Source organism: Archocentrus centrarchus, chromosome 19 (assembly GCF_007364275.1).
Source record: "Archocentrus centrarchus isolate MPI-CPG fArcCen1 chromosome 19, fArcCen1, whole genome shotgun sequence".
Classification (NCBI taxonomy): domain Eukaryota; kingdom Metazoa; phylum Chordata; class Actinopteri; order Cichliformes; family Cichlidae; genus Archocentrus; species Archocentrus centrarchus.
Genome location: NC_044364.1, coordinates 21,903,898 through 21,922,412, shown reverse-complemented (window position 1 = coordinate 21,922,412; position 18,515 = coordinate 21,903,898). Strand labels below are relative to the sequence as shown.

At 42.4% G+C, this 18,515-nt stretch overlaps 1 protein-coding gene across 1 annotated transcript; it reads left to right on the top strand.

Moving 5' to 3' along the window:
- Positions 1 to 3,249: 3,249 nt before the first annotated feature.
- Positions 3,250 to 17,680, top strand: LOC115797888 (monocarboxylate transporter 12-B-like). Its single transcript, XM_030754433.1, has 7 exons — positions 3,250 to 4,007; positions 12,362 to 12,465; positions 12,544 to 12,687; positions 12,758 to 13,039; positions 13,117 to 13,438; positions 14,582 to 14,841; positions 16,663 to 17,680. The coding sequence occupies exons 1-7, from the start codon at positions 3,895 to 3,897 to the stop codon at positions 16,827 to 16,829; spliced, it is 1,392 nt and encodes a 463-aa protein (XP_030610293.1). The 5' UTR covers positions 3,250 to 3,894; the 3' UTR covers positions 16,830 to 17,680.
- Positions 17,681 to 18,515: the final 835 nt, after the last annotated feature.

Here is an 18,515-nt window from a genome sequence, read left to right as displayed (position 1 = left end):
TTTCCATCAAATGATGTGGCATCCTTTCATTCCTAACATATTGTCCAGTTCATATCAGTGTAGATATCCGGCATTGAGGTTTGATGTTTTTCAAAGCATTGCTTTAATAATAGATCTGCTTTTTTTAACTTGATATTTTTATTTTTTTTTTGTAGAATCCAAGAAAACCAAATGATGTGGGAAAGACATGAGTTCCATGCACTGAGCAATGAGATTTTAATTTGTGGTGCGGTGTATAATAAATGCTCGGAGGTGGTAGCATTTTGACTGGTTGTGTCTTTGTTCTGAAACCAGAACATGTTTTGGGGAAGCTTATCCAGAAGAGTCAGAAGTTTTGTGAATGTAATCTGAAAATTGTATGGAGAGCTTTGAGAAGGGGGTCAAAGGTTTCAGGAACTGTGTTAAGCAGTTTTGAAAAATGTTGTATAAAATGCTTTGAGTGCTTGAGTAGAAAAGCACTGTATAAGAACACTTTCCTATTATATGGACCACAATAAATGCTGTCCTGTGAGTACAAATACACACGTATCCAGACGTGAGCTGTGCTTGCAGCTCGAATCAATGAATTACTTTATTGATCCCACAAAGGGGAGCTTTGGAAAGTGTGTGTTATAAAATGTAAAGTGCAGCACACATGGTAAATGCATTGACTCCAGATGTTTCAGCAGTGACAGCTGATAATGTTTAACAGGGGATCTGAAATTAACATAAAGATGGTATAAATACTGGTTTATACCAAGAATACAAACTATGGTTGAACCACAGACATAATCTCTCTGGTCAAAACTGGTCGTGGAACGCCAAAAACGGGATTATACATGGATGGAGGTCGATGTTGTTTCCACATAGAGTTTAGGTCAGGTTACGTCTCTTAGAAAGCAGATATAGATCAGATTATTAGAAAGAATGAAATCCATTTGTCTTTTCTTTTTTTTAATAACTAACATTGTCAGCACATGGTTGCAAACTGACCAGGATCCACCTGTTTTCAAATAAATAATTAAAACAACTCTTCAAAGATTCAAAGAGCTTTATTGTCAAAACTTCTGAGCTCCCTCCAGTGCAAGCTGCCTTTTTTTTTTAGTATTAAAAGATATTTAAAAAATAAATAGAATAATTTGAGAAAGAGAATATATAGATAACTAACTAAAAAGAAAAAAGTGATCTGGTAGCTGAGCAGTTCGCACTCATATTGCACATCATATTGTCATGTATTCCACAGTCTGTGGTTTATTTCACAGAATATTATCAGTGGCCTTAAAGAAGCAGAGTTCAGCAGAGTGTTGTTGTCAGTGAGAGTTTGTTAGTCTGTCAGCTTCAAGATAGAAGCTGTGTGGCGGCCTGGCTGACCTCGCCCTGATGCTGGGTAACCTACGACCTGAGGGGAGTCAGGAGAACAGGCAGGGTGGGAGGGGTCCCCGATTATGCTGGAGGCCCTGCTCCTGCATCTGCTGACGCAGATGTCCTCCACAGTTGTGAAGGTGCTGCCGGTGATCTTCTGGGCAGACTCGACCATCCTCTGCAGAGCCTTCCTGTCAGAAGCAGAGCAGGTCCCATACCACACGGTGATGCATGTTGTTATGATGCGCTTAACCACACACCTGTAGAAGGAGCTGAGGAGTTTGGTCCCTAGGCCAGCCTCCTCTAACTTCCTCAGGAAGTAGAGTCTTTGGTGGGCTTTCTTGATAAGACAGCCAGTTTGTGTTCCACGTGAGCTGTGTACAGTTTTTTTTTTGTTTTTTTTTTTACATCAAATTCCATTTCATTTGTTGCATAGTGAGGTTAATGCCTAACCCTAACCTATTAACTATAACCCTCCCTGTCAGAGATGTGAGCCTCACGGGCTCAGGGATGCTCCTTTTAACACTTGTAACCAATTATTTAAAAGTGGGAGGGTGTGGATTTGTGGATTTTTTTCCACCTCATTTTTTTTCTATCAAGAAACCTTTATTTTCTTTCTTTCATTTTGTTCTAGTTGATAAAGAGATAACAGAAAATAATTGTTGAACATAAACTTTTTCATACTAGAAAGTCCAACAGCGACATCCAGGCAACACTAAAGATGAACAACGAACTGACATCATGATCACATCTGTGACATCTGTTCAACTTTTATTTTGGAACTATTTTACAACCATGACTAGATGTGGAAGAAAAAAAAGACCGCCACCCCACAATCCACATGTACTGATCAATCGCCGCTCAATAACCTGTTACAGTCTCAGCCCTGATATTGATCACAGCTTCAGTCAGGAAGAAAAATCCACCCAAAAGTAAAAGAGAAGGCGAATGGAGGCAGATTTATTTCTGCAGCATGAAATAATCAGTACGACTGAAAACAGCACAAACATTTAATGGGAGCAGGTAGACGGCAGTAATGAGGTAACAGTTTTAAGGGTTCAGGATCAGAAATCAGAAACTTTAGACGTGAAGCTTAAACACTGAAATATGAAACATTCTCTTTCTGATGTCTCTAAACTCTGTTTTTAATGGTTAATAAAGGTAGAAATTCAGAGTCCAAAGAAAACGTCCTCTGTTGGATGAACTTCTGCTGGTCGTCTTTGTTAAATCTAACAATCAAATAAAGGTTAGTGATCTCTAAATAGCAGCGAGAGTCCCCCACAGAACACAACAGCATCATGTACATCAGGTGTGCAGCAGCTGTTTGCAGTACTTTCTGTATGAAATAAGACAGATGCAGAGAAACTGAGGCTCTGTAGGCTGTGCTCACTTTATCTTCTGTTAAATGAAGAATTCTTGATTTGGATTTGACTCAAATCATCTGTGATCCTCATGAACCAGTAGGAGGCGCCACAGCTCCACAGTTCTTCAGTCCAACACACATCAGCCACTCTGATCTTCTAGGAAAGAAGCTGTTGTTGTTAAACATCTGATTAAAAATGATTCTGGTCCTTTTTGACCTCATTCGGCCCAGTCTTCTCTTCACCCCAGTCCTGGCCCTGCTTGGTCTGTTGTGACACATCTCAGGACATAACAGAACCAGAAACAGAACCAGGAGCAGATGGGACCAAACTGTGCATTTGTGTTTGTGTGTGAACCAGGGACCAGGGTTATTTGGGGAAAAAAAAAAAAAAAAACACAAACACGCAGTCTATCCTGCTCAGCCCCGGGCCTAGTTCTGGTTTTGGGATGTATGGCACACCCTCCGGTATGACTAAGCACAAACACGCGCTGTGCTCCCAGACCTAGAAATGCTGACACCTGACACCTGAGACCGTCCGCCCCACTCACTCGCCCCTGGACCAGCTGGGGGAGGTGTGGGTGTGGTGCTGACGCTGCGTTCTCGGCTCCGCGGGAGACAAACAGACATGAGGGGGCAGACGGGCGCACTGTGGTCGGGGGCCTCAGAGTCTGGTTAATCATTGAGGGGCGGCCGGCACTTATTGACTGAAGGAGCTTTTAAACTGTGGTGTCACAGACAGAATGAGAACAGCGGGACTCCACTGTCTTTCTATTGGCTTCGATTCGCAGACGCTTGGAGCGAGGAAGATGAAGGGGACGCTCTTCCACCCTTTAATGACATTACTCTGATTCTGTTCTGTACTATAAACGAACTCCACCGTCTTTTTTTTTCCTCTTCACTTTTCCCTCAAATTTTTCCTCATCTTTTTTTGTCTTCCCATTCTTGCTACTCAGCTTCATCTGGTCGATCACCTCCCCTCATTGGAGGAGGGCTGAGTGTACCTGGATACCTGATCACCTGCAGAGAGGCAGCTTGAAGTCCAGTATAAGCTTTAAGGGGCAAAAAAAAATTGTTTTTTGAACTCTCTTCTGACAGGCTTCAAGTTTCACTGCAGCAGCAGGCTGAACAAGTTTATTTTCTGAGACCGGATCTCCTCAGGACCAGAACTAGGACCAGGTGAAGCTGCAGCTATGGTTGCTGGGAAGCACCGGGGCAGCAGAGTGTCTCCTCCAGATGGCGGGTGGGGCTGGGTGATCGTCGGCTGCTGCTTCATTGTGACGGTCTGCACGCGTGCAGTGACCAGGTACACACACACACACACACACACACACACACACACACACACACACACACACACACACACACACACACACTCATCTTTGTAGCTGTGTGAGGACCCTTGTAAAAATACTGCAGTTTCGGGCCCTTAACCCCGAAAGACTGTGCACCAAGTGAGGGCTGGACTCACTGCAGGTTGCAGTGAATGTCTGGACAAGAAACAGCAGTTTGGATGAGAACACTGTACACATGTGTGTCAGTGTGTTGTTGTGTTACTTCTGAGTTTACTGATAGTTTTATGCAAACAAAAATAAAGAGAAGAGGAATCTTCTCTGACATTTCATGATTAAAGGAACTGACCCAGTCTTTGAAATGTGAAAGTTATTCTCAAAATGCAAAAATCCTTTTGTGTGTGTGCGCGTGCGTGTGTGTGTGTGTGTGTGTGTGTGTGTGTGTGTGTGTGTGTGTGTGTGTGTGTGTGTCTGACATTCCTCTGACATGACTTAATAACTAGGCCATCATGCAATTAGCACCCAACAAACTGTTACCAAATAGCTGTTTTGTAACAGAGTAAATCAGACTAAAAAATTCCAATTTGGACTTTTTGTAAGATTCAATTAAAACCAGAATTTCCAAAAAAAAAAAAGTTGCTGGAGATGAGCAGGGTTTGTTGAAAGGATTTATTAACACACAGAGTTAGACAGTGTTTAGGGGCCTCCCGGGGGTGTCTGCCTTAAGCACGTGAGTTAGCAAAGCCCACAACAGCAAAACAAGCAAGAGGAGACAAAGACAGAAGAAAAACTCCCGACATGCCTATAGGAGGGTTTATATACGACACCCCCCACCCCCAGGACTTTCTCCACCCACACACACCCCCTCCTTTGTTCCCAGGTAATTTGCATAAAGTGTCATCCCCTGAAACCTGATCACAGACCAATAAGTTCTGGGCGAACTGCCAACTACGTTCTCACATGTGGTCACCGGAGTACCCCAGGCTTTATGACAGTTCTGACAGGCATAGTAAATAATGGATCCTCCTCCAGTTAAACAGTCTTTGCTACACCAACACTTTTAAACAGAACCCACTTAATTAGAATTTATCCCCATAATAATTCATATTATCCAAACACAAGTTGGTCTGCTGAGTCATGCTTCAGGGGGCACAGATTCAAAGTAAAATAAAGCATAATATGCTTTATAATTTCATATGAACCAAAATGTATGCATAGGTGAGATTGAGGCCTCATGCTTAATATGAGAGTAAATATAACAGGTGTCAATCTTAAGCTACTAACCTAAAGCATACACTGTTCATTAATCCAGTGTACCTGACCACTACATTTATTAATAAATGATACTAGAAATGATTACTGTAAAAACTAATAACTTAGCAATAAAAATCCCCAACAAGACACTGTCCTGTGGGCTGACCAATCAGTAGTTGAGATTCAGTTTGAAAATAATGGATGCTGCGTTCTTTGGGCCTTTCTTATTTCAGCAGACATCAGATCACACCGTTATTCATTAAAATACCAGTTAATGAAATGATGATGATATAAGAATAAAAGCTGGTTTTACATAGTACTTTTCTTAATAGAAAAAGTTTCAAAATCAAATTAAAAAAATGCCATCAAAGATCAGCGATGTTGGATCAGTATCCAAAATTTTAAAGATTATCAGCCTCAAACATACATGGGAGACTGAGGCAGAGGTGGCAAAAGTACTGACATTCTGTACTTAAGTAGAAGTACAAGTACTTGTGTTAAAAAATACTTTGGTAAAAGTCGAAGTACTGGTTCAACTTCTTTACTTAAGTAAAAGTAAAAAAGTACAGGCTCTGAAATTTACTCAAAGTAAGAAAGTAAAAGTAGCTCTTTGGAGGATGTTTCTACCTGCTATTTTTGTGTAAAGCTGACTGAACCTTATTATATATTATTGTAATAATATAAAATAATACATGAGAACACAAACGTTATTCCAATCTAAATTTTAATTCTAATGAATGTACTCAGCTTGAATCACAAACTGTGAAAGGGAATTTAAACACAGCTCTATTCTCTGTGTCCTCCATAGTAGAAGGTGACTGTGTCTCCACCTAAACACAAACATGAGGATACTCAGGGGTTACAGTGGGATTCAGAAGGTGGAGGAACCCTAAGATCAGCTGTAGTGGCTCTGTATGGGGAGAAGAATCACAACTTTCTATTGTGAGCTCCAGTAAACGATGTTGGTGTGCAGGCTGTGATCAGCTGACCTGCTGCTGCTGCTCTGAGGTTAACTGCTCTGTGTGGATGAACTGAACTCACAAAGATGTAACCCAGTATTTCACAGCTATCTGAGCTGATCTCCATCCCCTACACTGACAGCATACAGGCTGTAGAAATGTTGGATTCAGTGAATGAATCTCAGTATCAGCAGCTTTGATTCAAACTCATCTCTGCTGCACTGATGTAACCTGTAACTCTGACCATGAACACAAAGTGCACCAACACAGAGCTTTACTGTAAATACAGTACAACAAGATAACCTGTTTATTACGTACTAAACTGCAGTATTTTCATACAATCTTTGAAAATAAACTGAAGTCAGCATACTTCAGTTTATTTTCCAGTCCTTACCTTTAATTCTAGCCTCTCTTCTTCCTCTCCTGTCCTCTTTCTCCATCTCTGAGTGAACTTCTCTCTCTTTGCTCTCCCTGAAATACAGCAGCTCTTCTTTTAGCTAGCAGACACACTGTGTGACAAACTGCACACACTTTGTGTGTTTGCTGATATTTGTTGAGCATTTAAAAACGTTGCATTTACCTGACACACGTTACTCCCTTCATGCTCGCTCCTCTTCAGTAGCGCCAGCTAAGCTGTTTATGTCCCGCGAGCATAAGTTATGGAATCGGTCCGGCCTGCTGTGACCCCTGATTATAGCGCTATAAATGAGACATTAATTATATGAGTTTGTGTATTTAATCCCTTTGTACCCGATAAGCCCCAGTGATGGAGGATACGCCAGTACGATTGTCTCTTATATGTTAATATTCCTCCGTTTAGGCTCAGATCGCTTTATGTTTGAAGGCGCACTGACCGGAAACGCGAACTTCTCCCTGACGTGTTAAAAAGTAACGAGTCTGTTTTGAAAATGTAAGAAGTAGAAAGTACCGATACTTGTGTAAAAATGTAGGGAGTAAAAGTAAAAAGTACTCAGAAAAATAAATACTCAAGTAAAGTACAGATACCTAAAAAATCTACTTAAGTACAGTAACGAAGTATTTGTACTTCGTTACTTCCCACCTCTGGACTGAGGACAGACAACAGAATAGATCCTTATACACAAAAATACATTCTTGCTTATGACAAAATTCCCAGATTTACCTCTGCTGAGGATACTCTTATCCATCTTCAAACACAGATCAGTCCAAACAACCCTGGACATCTCGACACTTTGGCATCACTATCCTCAGAACTGAACTCCTGCACTCTGAGTAACAGGCTCATACCAGGCTGTGGCTCAGGAGGTAGAGCGGGTCATCTACCTACCTCCTGCATAACAAAGTACCTTTGTGCAAGACAATGAATCCCAAGTTGCCCTGATGCATTAATAGGAGTGTGTGTGTGGTACTTGTAACCGCTTTCTACCTAACATTCAGACACCTTCATACTCCAATGGTTGCATCAGAGAGCAAGTTGGGGTTCAGTATCTTGCCCAAGTATACCAGTAATTCTACCAGTATATTACTTGCGTATTAAAAATGATGGCCCTCCAGGTCTTTCTTATTTCTGCACATTGTGCTTGTACTTCAGCAGCATGACTTCACAAAAAGAGTCTGGTTGTCAAACTGGCCTGATGTGGTTCAGATCATCACCCGCTGAAACATCCAGACATTGATGAAACTAAAAATAGCAGAAAGATGCCACCTTTGGCAGTTGAAATGCTCGCAGAAGATTAAGGAGGAGTTGATGCAGGCTTCGACATGACTGATTCCCCAGGGCCACTGGAAGTATGTCGGGCAAGTTGATTTGCCAGCTGCTGGCCTGTTTGGGCGAGTGACTGTTTGGTATTGAGGGGCCCAAAGTGTGCCAAGAAAATATCCCCCACACCATCACACCACCAACACCCAGAATCACTGATACAAACTAGGATGGATCCACCCTTTCATGCTGTTAATACCAGATTCTGACCCTGAATGCTGCAGCAGAAATCGAGACTCATCTGATCAGGCAGCATTTTTCCAAACTTCTATTGTACAGGTTTGGTGAGTGTGTGAAATGTAGCCACAGTTTCCTGTTCTTAGCTGACAGGAGTGGCACCCGGTGTGCTCTTCTGCTGCTGGAGCCCATCTGCTTCACGGTTGGAGATGTTGTGCGTTCAGAGAAGCTCTTCTGTATAACTCAGTTGTAACAAGTGGTTATTTGGGTTCCTGTTTCCTTCCTATCAGCTCAAAGCAGTCTGGCCATTCGCTGTAAACCGCAGGGATGTTTGTGTGGGAAAATCCCAGCAGATCAGCAGTCTCTGAAATACTCAGACCAACAACCATGACACATTCAAAGTCACTTAAATCACTTTTCTTCGACTTTCTGATGTTCAGTTTGAATGTTAGCAGATCGTCTTCATGGTTAAATTCTTTGAGTTGCTGCCATGTGATTGGCTGATTAGGTATTTATATTAATGAGCAACAATAAGTTATGCTGTATAATTATAGAATCACATAATCAGTAGCATGTACCCATCTATCCATTTTCTAAGCTGCTTAATTCTGGGGTGTGGAGGGCTGGAGTCCATCCCAGCTTTCACTATGCAAGAGGCATACAAAAGCCATATAAATAATCAAATTGAAAATAAGCAGATATTTTAAAAAGAAAATCATATTCCTCAGTTTTAATATCTGACACCGATCTGAGGGCTGCTAGACAAACATTACTGAGTGAAGGCGACAGTCACGAGCAGAGAAGCTGCAGCAGTTCACACAAAAAGTCCACAAATAGTTAAAGTTGTTTGTTTTCATGCAGCAGCACAAAGGCAGGAGCCGCACACGCACGCACGCACGCACACACACACTTCTTCATAATAAAATCTAATTATGTATTCATGTGTGATGCAGTCGTCCGCTCAGAGAGGCACAACAAACATGTTTACAGAGTTTTGCTGCAGTAAAAGTGCAAATAACTGACTCGCTGTCATCATAGAGTATGTGGATTAAACCAGAGGGGTTTTGTTGTTTCACTGGGAGTACTGGATGCTGTTTGCTGCTGTTTAGAGGGGTTTTATTAGAAATGTTTCACACAGAGCCCTGTAGGATGTTCTCTTCAGCTGAAACTCAATCCAGACAAACTGGTTTCTTTGGTTCTTTCACTCTCCCTCCTCCACCTAAAGGAGGAGTTCGTTAGGGAAGCAGAGCTGAGTTCAATACAAAGTTGCTCCTCTCAGTTTTTAATCCTGTACTGTAACAAGTTCCTTTGAAAAGTTTTACCCAGCTAAGGAAAACTGGTTCTTATTCCTTATTCCACCACCATGAACACACACACACACACACACACACACACACACACACACACACACACACACACACACACACACACACAGCTAAAAACACCCAGGAATGGCTCAGAACAATATATTGGACGATCCTGAGGTGGCCTTCAGAGCCCTGATCTTAATCCTATTTAACATCTGTGGAAGGAGCTGAAACATGCAGTCTGGTGTGTGTGTGTGTGTGTGTGTGTGTGTGTGTGTGTGTGTGTGTGTGTGTGTGTGTGTGTGTGTGTGTGTGTGTGTGTGTGTGTTATCATTATCCCGTTGGAGCGCCCATGATCTGTGACTGAGACAAAGCTTTCTGACACTGGGCAGCACATTTTGCTCCATAATTCCTTGATAGTCTTGAGATTTCATTGTAGCTGCACAAATTCAAGACACCCTGTGCCAGATACAGCAAAGCAGCCCCAGAACATAATTGAGCCTCCTCCATGTTTCACAGTAGGTACAGTGTTCTTTTCTTTGTATGCTTCCTTTTTGCATCTGTAAACCTAGAGCTGATTATTTGTCAAAAAACTCCAATTCTGTGTCCCCTGTCCAAAGGACATTTTCTCAGAAACTTTCTGGCTTGTCAATATGTATTTTGGCAAATTCCAGTCTTGCTTTTTTATGATTTGCTTTCCACAGTGGTGTCCTCCTCGGTCATCTTCCATTAAGTCTGCTTTAGTTTAAACATGGATGGTGTAATCTGACACTGATTTACCACATCCACATTCAGGGAGGTTGGCTACAGTCCAGTGGACCTTAAACCTTTAGATATATGCACCCACAGTCACAGGAACATCAAGCTGCTTGGAGATGGTTGTAAATAATTGTCTTTCTCATTTCCTGAGACAGCTCTCTGCTTAGATTTCTGTGGTCCATGTTCAGTGCAGTACACACCATGATACCAAATAGCACAGTGACAACTTTTCACCCTTTAAAGAAGCAGACTGACTGATTACAGGTTAGAAGACACCTGTAATCATCAATCATTTCCCCCTGCTGCTACTAACGCCACTTACAGAATTTGCCACTTATTTTTTCAGAGATGTCCTCAAAATTTAACCTGCCTCCTTCTCAGCTTTCCCTGCTGATCCACCCTGGGTTGACATCCTGGCTCTCGAGCCTAGCCAGAAATCACCCCTCTCTAATATATATGAAAAACTTATTTAGTCTGACTCATCTGGTAAAATCAGAACTGCTTGGGAATGTGAAATAGGTGTTGAACAGTCTGAGGCATGGTGGGATAAGGTGATTCTCAGTATACATTTAGGTACACCATGTGCTAGGTTGCAGTTTGTACACTTTAAAGTAATAAATAGAGTCCATTTTTCCATAAGTGGACACCCTTTGTGGAGTACCTAAAACCTCTACCCTAAAACAATAGGTAAAATACTTTTTTTTACTTTAACCCCCCCCCCCCCCCCCCTTTTTAAAAATTTATTTATTTTAATTATTTTTTTAATTATTTTTTTCTCCTTTTCTGTTCTTATGTTTGTATGGTGTTTTATATGTTTAAAAAAGAGGAGTTGGAGAGGTTATGTAAGCAATGCAAAATGCATATAATGTGAACAACTTTGTATAATCTCTTGATAAACAAATTAAAAAAAAAAAAAAAAGAAGACACCTGTGATGCTAATTACAGGATACACCTCAGTTTAAGACGTCCAGCTTATTCCTAGTCTTTTCTGGGGGTACCATCATTTTTGTCCAAATTTGTTTTTGAAAATAATTCTGTTGAACCACAATTCAAAAGTTTGATTTTCATTAGTTTCTTTTCAGTAAATTTTTGTTTATTATGACTTTTGTCAGTGTCAGGTTATTTTAGTGACTGTTGTGGGTTTGCCTCTCAGCTGCAGGGCCTGAGTTTCAGAAGCTGAAGGGGTTAAATGGAGAAATGCTGCCTCCTTCTTTGACCTTTGACCCACATTTCCTGCTCCCAGTTTGCAGACCGGTCAGAGATCCCGAATTCAAACTGGGTCTGATCGTTGTGCAGCTGGAAAACTTCTCAGTAAACAGAAACACGTGTTCAGAGATGGAGTCAGTGATGTAGAGCTCCACCTCTCCTCCGTCAGCACACCGGGACGCTCCCAGTGCTCCCAGGGAGGTTGGACAGTTGGACTGTGCTCCATGTTTCCCACAGCAGTTATGCAACACATTTCTCTTTGATCTGATCAGAAATCATCTGTGACTGACACACACACACACACACACACACACACACACACTTGACCTGTTATTTAATGATGACTCTTCGCTCTCTGTTGATCCAAGACGTCAGAAACAAGAGTGGGCTACTTTTTCTGTCCTGTTCACTAAGAACAGATCAATAATCAGATTGATCCATTTCAATTCAGCAACCACAGGAAGCCTCCCTAAATTCTCCCCTGCTTCCTACTCCTTTCTGACTGTACCAGGACCCTCATCTCCAAAATCAACTTCATGTTTTCATCAGTCAGACCTGAAACCTCTTCAGGGACGAGTTCACTGAGCTCATATGAGCTGAGTCGGGTGCTTATTGCCTGATTGACTCCTATACAATCACACTAGAGCTGCCTTCTGCTGGACATCAGGGAGAATGCAGGTTTAAGGCTCGACATTTTTTACACCTTGAAGCTACATCCATTTTATGTGTCAGCTCACTGTTTTGGGGGGAGAGATCTACAACTCCCAAGATGCAAGAAAAATCCAATCACTGAGCTCCAAACTGACAGCAAAGATGAAGATGTTGAAAAAATAGTCACAGAAATAAATTCCAATTAATGTTTGGTCTTCTGAAATGAAACAGCAGCAAAGCATGATGGTACTGTAGTATTCTCCATAAAACTTAAAGCATCAAACACTAGGTACGCTAACCCTCTTCTGTGTCTGCAGATGCATCTCCATCTTCTTTGTGGAGTTCCAGGCCCACTTTGGGACCGACTACGCTGCCACCGCCTGGATCCACAGCCTGGTGGACTGCAGCACCATGCTCTGCGGTGAGTACTGTTGGTGTACACTCAGAAATCAAAGAGTTGTTTCCTTTGACCCAAAGCTGAACATGTCTATGTGTCCAGCTCCTATCGGCAGCCTGGTGGGGAACCGCTGGTCTTGCCGGGTGGCAGTGATGTTGGGAGGCTTCCTGTCCTCCTGTGGGCTCCTGCTCAGCTCCTTTGCCACAAACCTGAAGATGCTTTACTTCAGTGCAGGGATTCTCACAGGTCAGACTCTGACTCGCTGTCTCAAAGTCTCATACTCTTTAATGTGCTGACTCATTAAATCTGTCTGCAGGTCTGGGCTTCGCCCTCTGCTACACCCCCGCCATCACCATGGTGGGCTGTTACTTCCAGCAGAGGAAGGCGTTGGCATATGGCATCGCCATGTCAGGCAGTGGGATCGGCACATTCGTGCTGGCTCCGGTCGTGCAGATGCTCATCGAGCTGTACTCGTGGCGGGGGGCACTGCTTGTCCTCAGCGCCTTTGTTGCAAACCTCTGCGTTTGTGGAGCGTTGCTCCGACCAATTACACTACAGGCAGAGGAGGAGGAGGAGCCCTGTGGGGAGAAGCAGTGTTGTACGTGTTCCAATCAATATCATGTTCCTTCAGCAGTCGAATCAGACATTAAGATTCACCTGTGTGTTCTGATGCAGGTGATGACATGGAAAAACCACCCAAAGAAGGCATGGATATCCTGTCTCTGCCATCTTCACCTGGAAGCTCCGCCCCCAGGCAGAGGAGGAGGTGGAGCTTCTTGTCCTGTAAGGAGTATCACTTCCTGTTGCTGCCGGACTTCCTGGGTCTGGCCGTGTCCTTCCTGTTTCTGGCCAGTGGCTGCAGCCTCCCCTTCGTTTACCTGGTGCCCTACGCTCTGAGTGCTGGTGTCAGCCACCAGCACGCTGCCTTCCTTATGTCCATCCTGGGAGTCATCGACATTGTGGGGAACATCACCTTTGGCTGGCTGACGGACAGAAGGTACGGCGAGTCTGAGTGAATTCACAAGCTCTGCTTAAGACTGAGAACCAATGCTGGCATATCTTTGGAGAGCTCTCAGATAGATGTTTAGGATCTGCTCGGTTCCGTGTCTCCATCTTGTATCACATCTTTTGTACTGAGTAAATTTTTTACATTAGGCAGAAGAAAGACCATTTTCTCCACTGAAGCCATCGGGGGGAAACTATGGTCAGCATCTGCAAGACATTCGATTCATGGAAGGACCCTGAGCCACCTTTTTAACGAACAATTGGCTGCCATACGAACACACGTGAATAGGAAACTGTCTCGTCGATAAATCCTGTCTTGAGTGGATAAGGTCAGTTAATCCATTCAGACTTGTGAAACATCACCAGATTCATGGAAATAGTGATGACCTCAGTGATATATATCCACTTCAGTTCAATCCAGCTTTATTTATATGGCACCAGTTCACAACAGCAGTGATTTCTACACATAGTAAGGTAAAGACGTTTCAATACAACAATCAGACGACCCCCATGAGCAGCACTTGGTGACAGTGGGACAGAAGAACTCCCATTTATCAGGAAGAGCTCTCAAACAGAGCCATCTGCTGCAACCCGCTGGCATACCCATTATTTCCATTTCTTTTTTTTTTTTTTGAAGCCTCTGAGGAGAGGATGGCTCCCTTCATGTTCCTACAGGTGTAACTTCTGTAACACAGCCAGGTGTTTCTAGCACAATCCACTCATTATATTTACCTGTGTTCAGGTAACAGCGTTTATCTGACCTGAGTTCTATGGAAGCTTGTTTCCGCCACTAAAATAATTTTTTTTTGCTATCCATAACTCAAAATGTTGACCTATTAACTCAAAATTTTGAGTTATTTTCTCGAAATTTTGAGATACTTAATTCAAAATGAATTTCTTCTTAAATAATAACTTGAAATTCTGAGTTATGTATCTCAAAACTTTCAGTGTAGTGGCTTAAACAATCTCTCATACAACTCAGTGTGTCTGTGATAAAACCCGGGTCAAAGATAAGCACCATCTTAAAGGGAGAGCTCACGCAAACAGCGCTTACTCCCTCCAGGAAACTGTTGGGACATTTTTAAACTCTCCCTGCAGGCTGCTGACACTGTTGGACTTCCTGTGTGTCTCTCAGGTGTTTGAAGCCGTACCGTTTGGCCTGTTACATTTTCTCTGTCGGGATGGAGGGTCTCTGCTGTCTCTTCATGCCGTTCCTTCGTTCCTTCCCGCTCCTTGTGCCCTTCGCTGTGCTCTACGGCTATTTTGACGGCGCCTATGTGGCCCTGATCCCCGTGGTGACGTCTGATGTGGTCGGAACTACGCACCTGTCCTTGGCATTAGGCGTGGTCTTCTTCCTCCACGCCATCCCCTATCTGGTCAGCCCGCCCATCGGAGGTGAGAGAAACAGCTCCAACCATCTGCTTCATCCATCGTTTTTTTTTTTTTTTTAATGATTTAAAAAAAAAAAATCAATAATTCACTATAAATTAAAAAATTCTCACCCAAAAAAATATTTGAATAAAAAAACAACTGAATTTAAAAACATATCCTTAAATCAAAAATAAAAATAATTAAAATATTTCTAATGAAAAATAAACTATATAATATTTTACAATTAAAAGTAACTATTATAATTTTTTGTGTAAAAAAATAAAATGAAAATAGTAAAAATTTGAAAAATGCTTCAATAAGATTAATCACTTTGTTTTTCCATTTGATATAGTTATTTTCTTCAATCTTAAAACTAAAATAAAAACATTCAGCAATAATACTTGAATAAAATAATCATTTAATTAAAAATATTGTTTAAATATAACTCTATATACACTGCTCAAAAAAATAAAGGGAACACTCAAATAACATATCCTAGATCTGAATGAATGAAATATTCTCATTGAATACTTTGTTCTGTACAAAGTTGAATGTGCTGACAACAAAATCACACAAAAATCATCAATGGAAATCAAATTTATTAACCAATGGAGGCCTGGATTTGGAGTCACACACAAAATTACACACTACAGGCTGATCCAACTTTTATGTAATGTCCTTAAAACAAGTCAAAATGAGGCTCAGTATTGTGTGTGGCTTCCACGTGCCTGTATGACCTCCCTACAACGCCTGGGCATGCTCCTGATGAGGTGGCGGATGGTCTCCTGAGGGATCTCCTCCCACCAGGATTTGCCAATCCTGGTGTTCTCTGGCAAATGCCAAGCGTCCTGCACGGTGTTGGGTTGTGAGCACAACCCCCATCTGTGGACGTCGGGCCCTCATACCATCCTCATGGAGTCGGTTTCTAACCGTTTGTGCAGACACATGCACATTTGTGGCCTGCTGGAGGTCATTTTGCAGGGCTCTGGCAGTGCTCCTCCTGTTCCTCCTTGCACAAAGGCAGAGGTAGCAGTCCTGCTGCTGGGTTGTTGCCCTCCTACGGCCTCCTCCCCATCTCCTGGTGTACTGGCCTGTCTCCTGGTAGCGCCTCCAGCCTCTGGACACTACGCTGACAGACACAGCAAACCTTCTTGCCACAGCTCACATTAATGTGCCATCCTGGATGAGCTGCGCTACCTGAGCCACTTGTGTGGGTTGTAGAGTCTGTCTCATGCTACCACGAGTGTGAAAGCACCACCAACATTCAAAAGTGACCAAAACATCAGGCAGAAAGCATAGGTACTGAGAAGTGGTCTGTGGTCCCCACTTGCAGAACCTCTCCTTTATTGAGTGTGTCTTGCTAATTGCAATAATCTCCGCCTCTTGTCTATTCCATTTGCACAACAGCATGTGAAATTGATAGTCAGTCAGTGTTGCTTCCTAAGTGGACAGTTTGATTTCACAGAAGTTTGATTTACTTGGAGTTATATTGTGTTGTTTAAGTGTTCCCTTTATTTTTTTGAGCAGTGCATAACTATAAATTTATATCTTGCAGTCATGGAATTTTCCAGCTACTGGGACAAATAAAGCATTTCTTATCTTTTTTTAAAAAAAAACTTTTAATCACAAATAAACTATAAACAAAATGAAAATAATAACTTAAAAATTTAGAAAGATAATCAAAATATTTGATCGGTATGTCTTTTCAGTACGAGTGCTAAACTCCTGCAGAGTGATCGTCCTCACAAACGCCATTGGACATTTGACATCTGATTACATCACTGTGCCATCGCCTGCTGTCGTGCTGATGATGCCATACCTGAAACACTTCTTCTCTTCCTGCAGGCTGGCTGGTTGACATCACAGGAAGCTACATGGCCACTTTCTTCCTCAGCGGCGCCGCTCTGCTGGCCAGCGCGGCCATTCTCTCTGTTGTCACCGGGATTCGCCGCTGCCGCCGGCGCTTTGATTCGGTGCTGATGCTGCCTTCCTGCTATCATCATGGACCATGAGGCCCTGCACTTCAAACTGTCTGACCAATCGTGTTGATTTTGATCCTCAGAGAAAATTACCAATCAGGTTCCTTGACACCAAAGCCAACCGAATGGCTTTAACGGGCCGGGACAAATGTCAATCACGGCTTCACGGGAAGTGGAATCTTTTTTTAGAGTCTGCTGAAAACCAAGAGGCAAAAATTAACTTTTGTTTATTTTTTAACTTTGAGAAAACATCCAGCTTCCTTTCTGATCTGCCTCATCATCTGTTCTCGTGTGTCCTCGCCACAGTCACATGACCATAGCACACAGCTGACAAACTTAATGTCTGCTATGAACTAAGGGGGAAACCTCCATTGCAGGAGGAAAGTGTACCTAATAAACTGGACAGTAAATAACACACAGCTGCCTAAATCTTATCAGTCCATGATGATAAGCTCATTTTTGACACTCAAATTAAGCTCTCCTGGCTGAACCTGAACGCACCACACTGGTTTCAGCTGTTTTTAGTGAAAACGATGATGATGATCACATGCTGTTTACAGAACAGTAGCCACTCTCAGGTACCGACCAGTTTATTAATGAGCCAATAAAAACACAATTATATTTTTAATGGTGCTGCATGAAGCTGAGTCCTTCTTACCACAGTGTGTGTGTGTGTGTGTATGTCTGTTAGGGTAACACAAACATCTTCAGCTGCTATAATTCAGGTACTGATTAACAGGAGGTCAGGTCTGTGAGCAGGTGGGTTGAACTGTCTGCTGATTGGTCCAGAGCATCCTGTTGCTGCTGGAGTTCAGCTGGAAACTGATGAGAACAAAGAGCCAAAGTTGATTTTAAACCTGTTACATGTTTCTTCAATAAAATGAAAGTTCTGCCAAAGTTCATGCGCTTCCTGGTGGTTCATCACTTAAAGCTGAACGTTGCTGCTTTCTGGATTTTCTGCTCTCATCCATTTTCCATTAAAGAAGTTAAAATTGTACATAATAGAATAATTAGTTAACTTAAACCAGTTTGCAGGCTTTAACCTGTTTCTAACCCTGAAATAAACAATGAGAGCTTTGCCCTGATGCTCATCCACCCAGCAGGTCAGCAGAGGAGGATGAGGGCACAAAGAGGGAGAAGCCACACGAGGTTTGAGAAGAAGCTGCTGTGAGCTGCCAACTCACATCTGTCTGCAGTTCCAGCAGCAGAGGGAGGGTGAGGGCCTTCGGAGCCTCTGAGGCTGAAGCAGACTAAGAACCAGCTGCAGGAGGTCCAGACATTGTGATTCTCCTCAGTTCATGACTCGCTTTCAGATCTTTGCACTCGTGATTTCTCCTGTATAAACTGAACTGTGTCCTCGCTCCATCAGGTTAATCACACCACTGAGAACTTCTAAAATAACAAGGACACATCTTGTGTCATTTTATAAGGGAGAACCAGACCTCCAACAGCCAAAAACTCAGACTGAAATTCAGGACACTTTTTAAAGCTTGTTGCTCAGGATGTAAAATCCCAGCAGCAGCAGATCAGGCAGGAAAAGAGAGTAAAGTCAGAGTTCATATTTAAAACACACTTTCATACACAGAGGAAACACTACAATAAAGCTTTATTTACAGCTCAGTATGAAGCAGAGTTCATCCATGAATTCCATCAGTACACTAAGAATCATTTTCATAAACTGCAGAAAATTCAGTCTCAGCCTTACAGATTTCTTTTTCA

Bases quoted from the DNA above. Each gene is read 5' to 3' on its own strand.
- LOC115797888 (XM_030754433.1), top strand. From the start codon at position 3,895: ATGGTTGCTGGGAAGCACCGGGGCAGCAGAGTGTCTCCTCCAGATGGC. The intron at 4,008-12,361 runs GTACACACACAC...CTGTGTCTGCAG, and splicing joins TGCACGCGTGCAGTGACCAG to ATGCATCTCCATCTTCTTTG. The intron at 14,842-16,662 runs GTGAGAGAAACA...CTCTTCCTGCAG, and splicing joins GGTCAGCCCGCCCATCGGAG to GCTGGCTGGTTGACATCACA.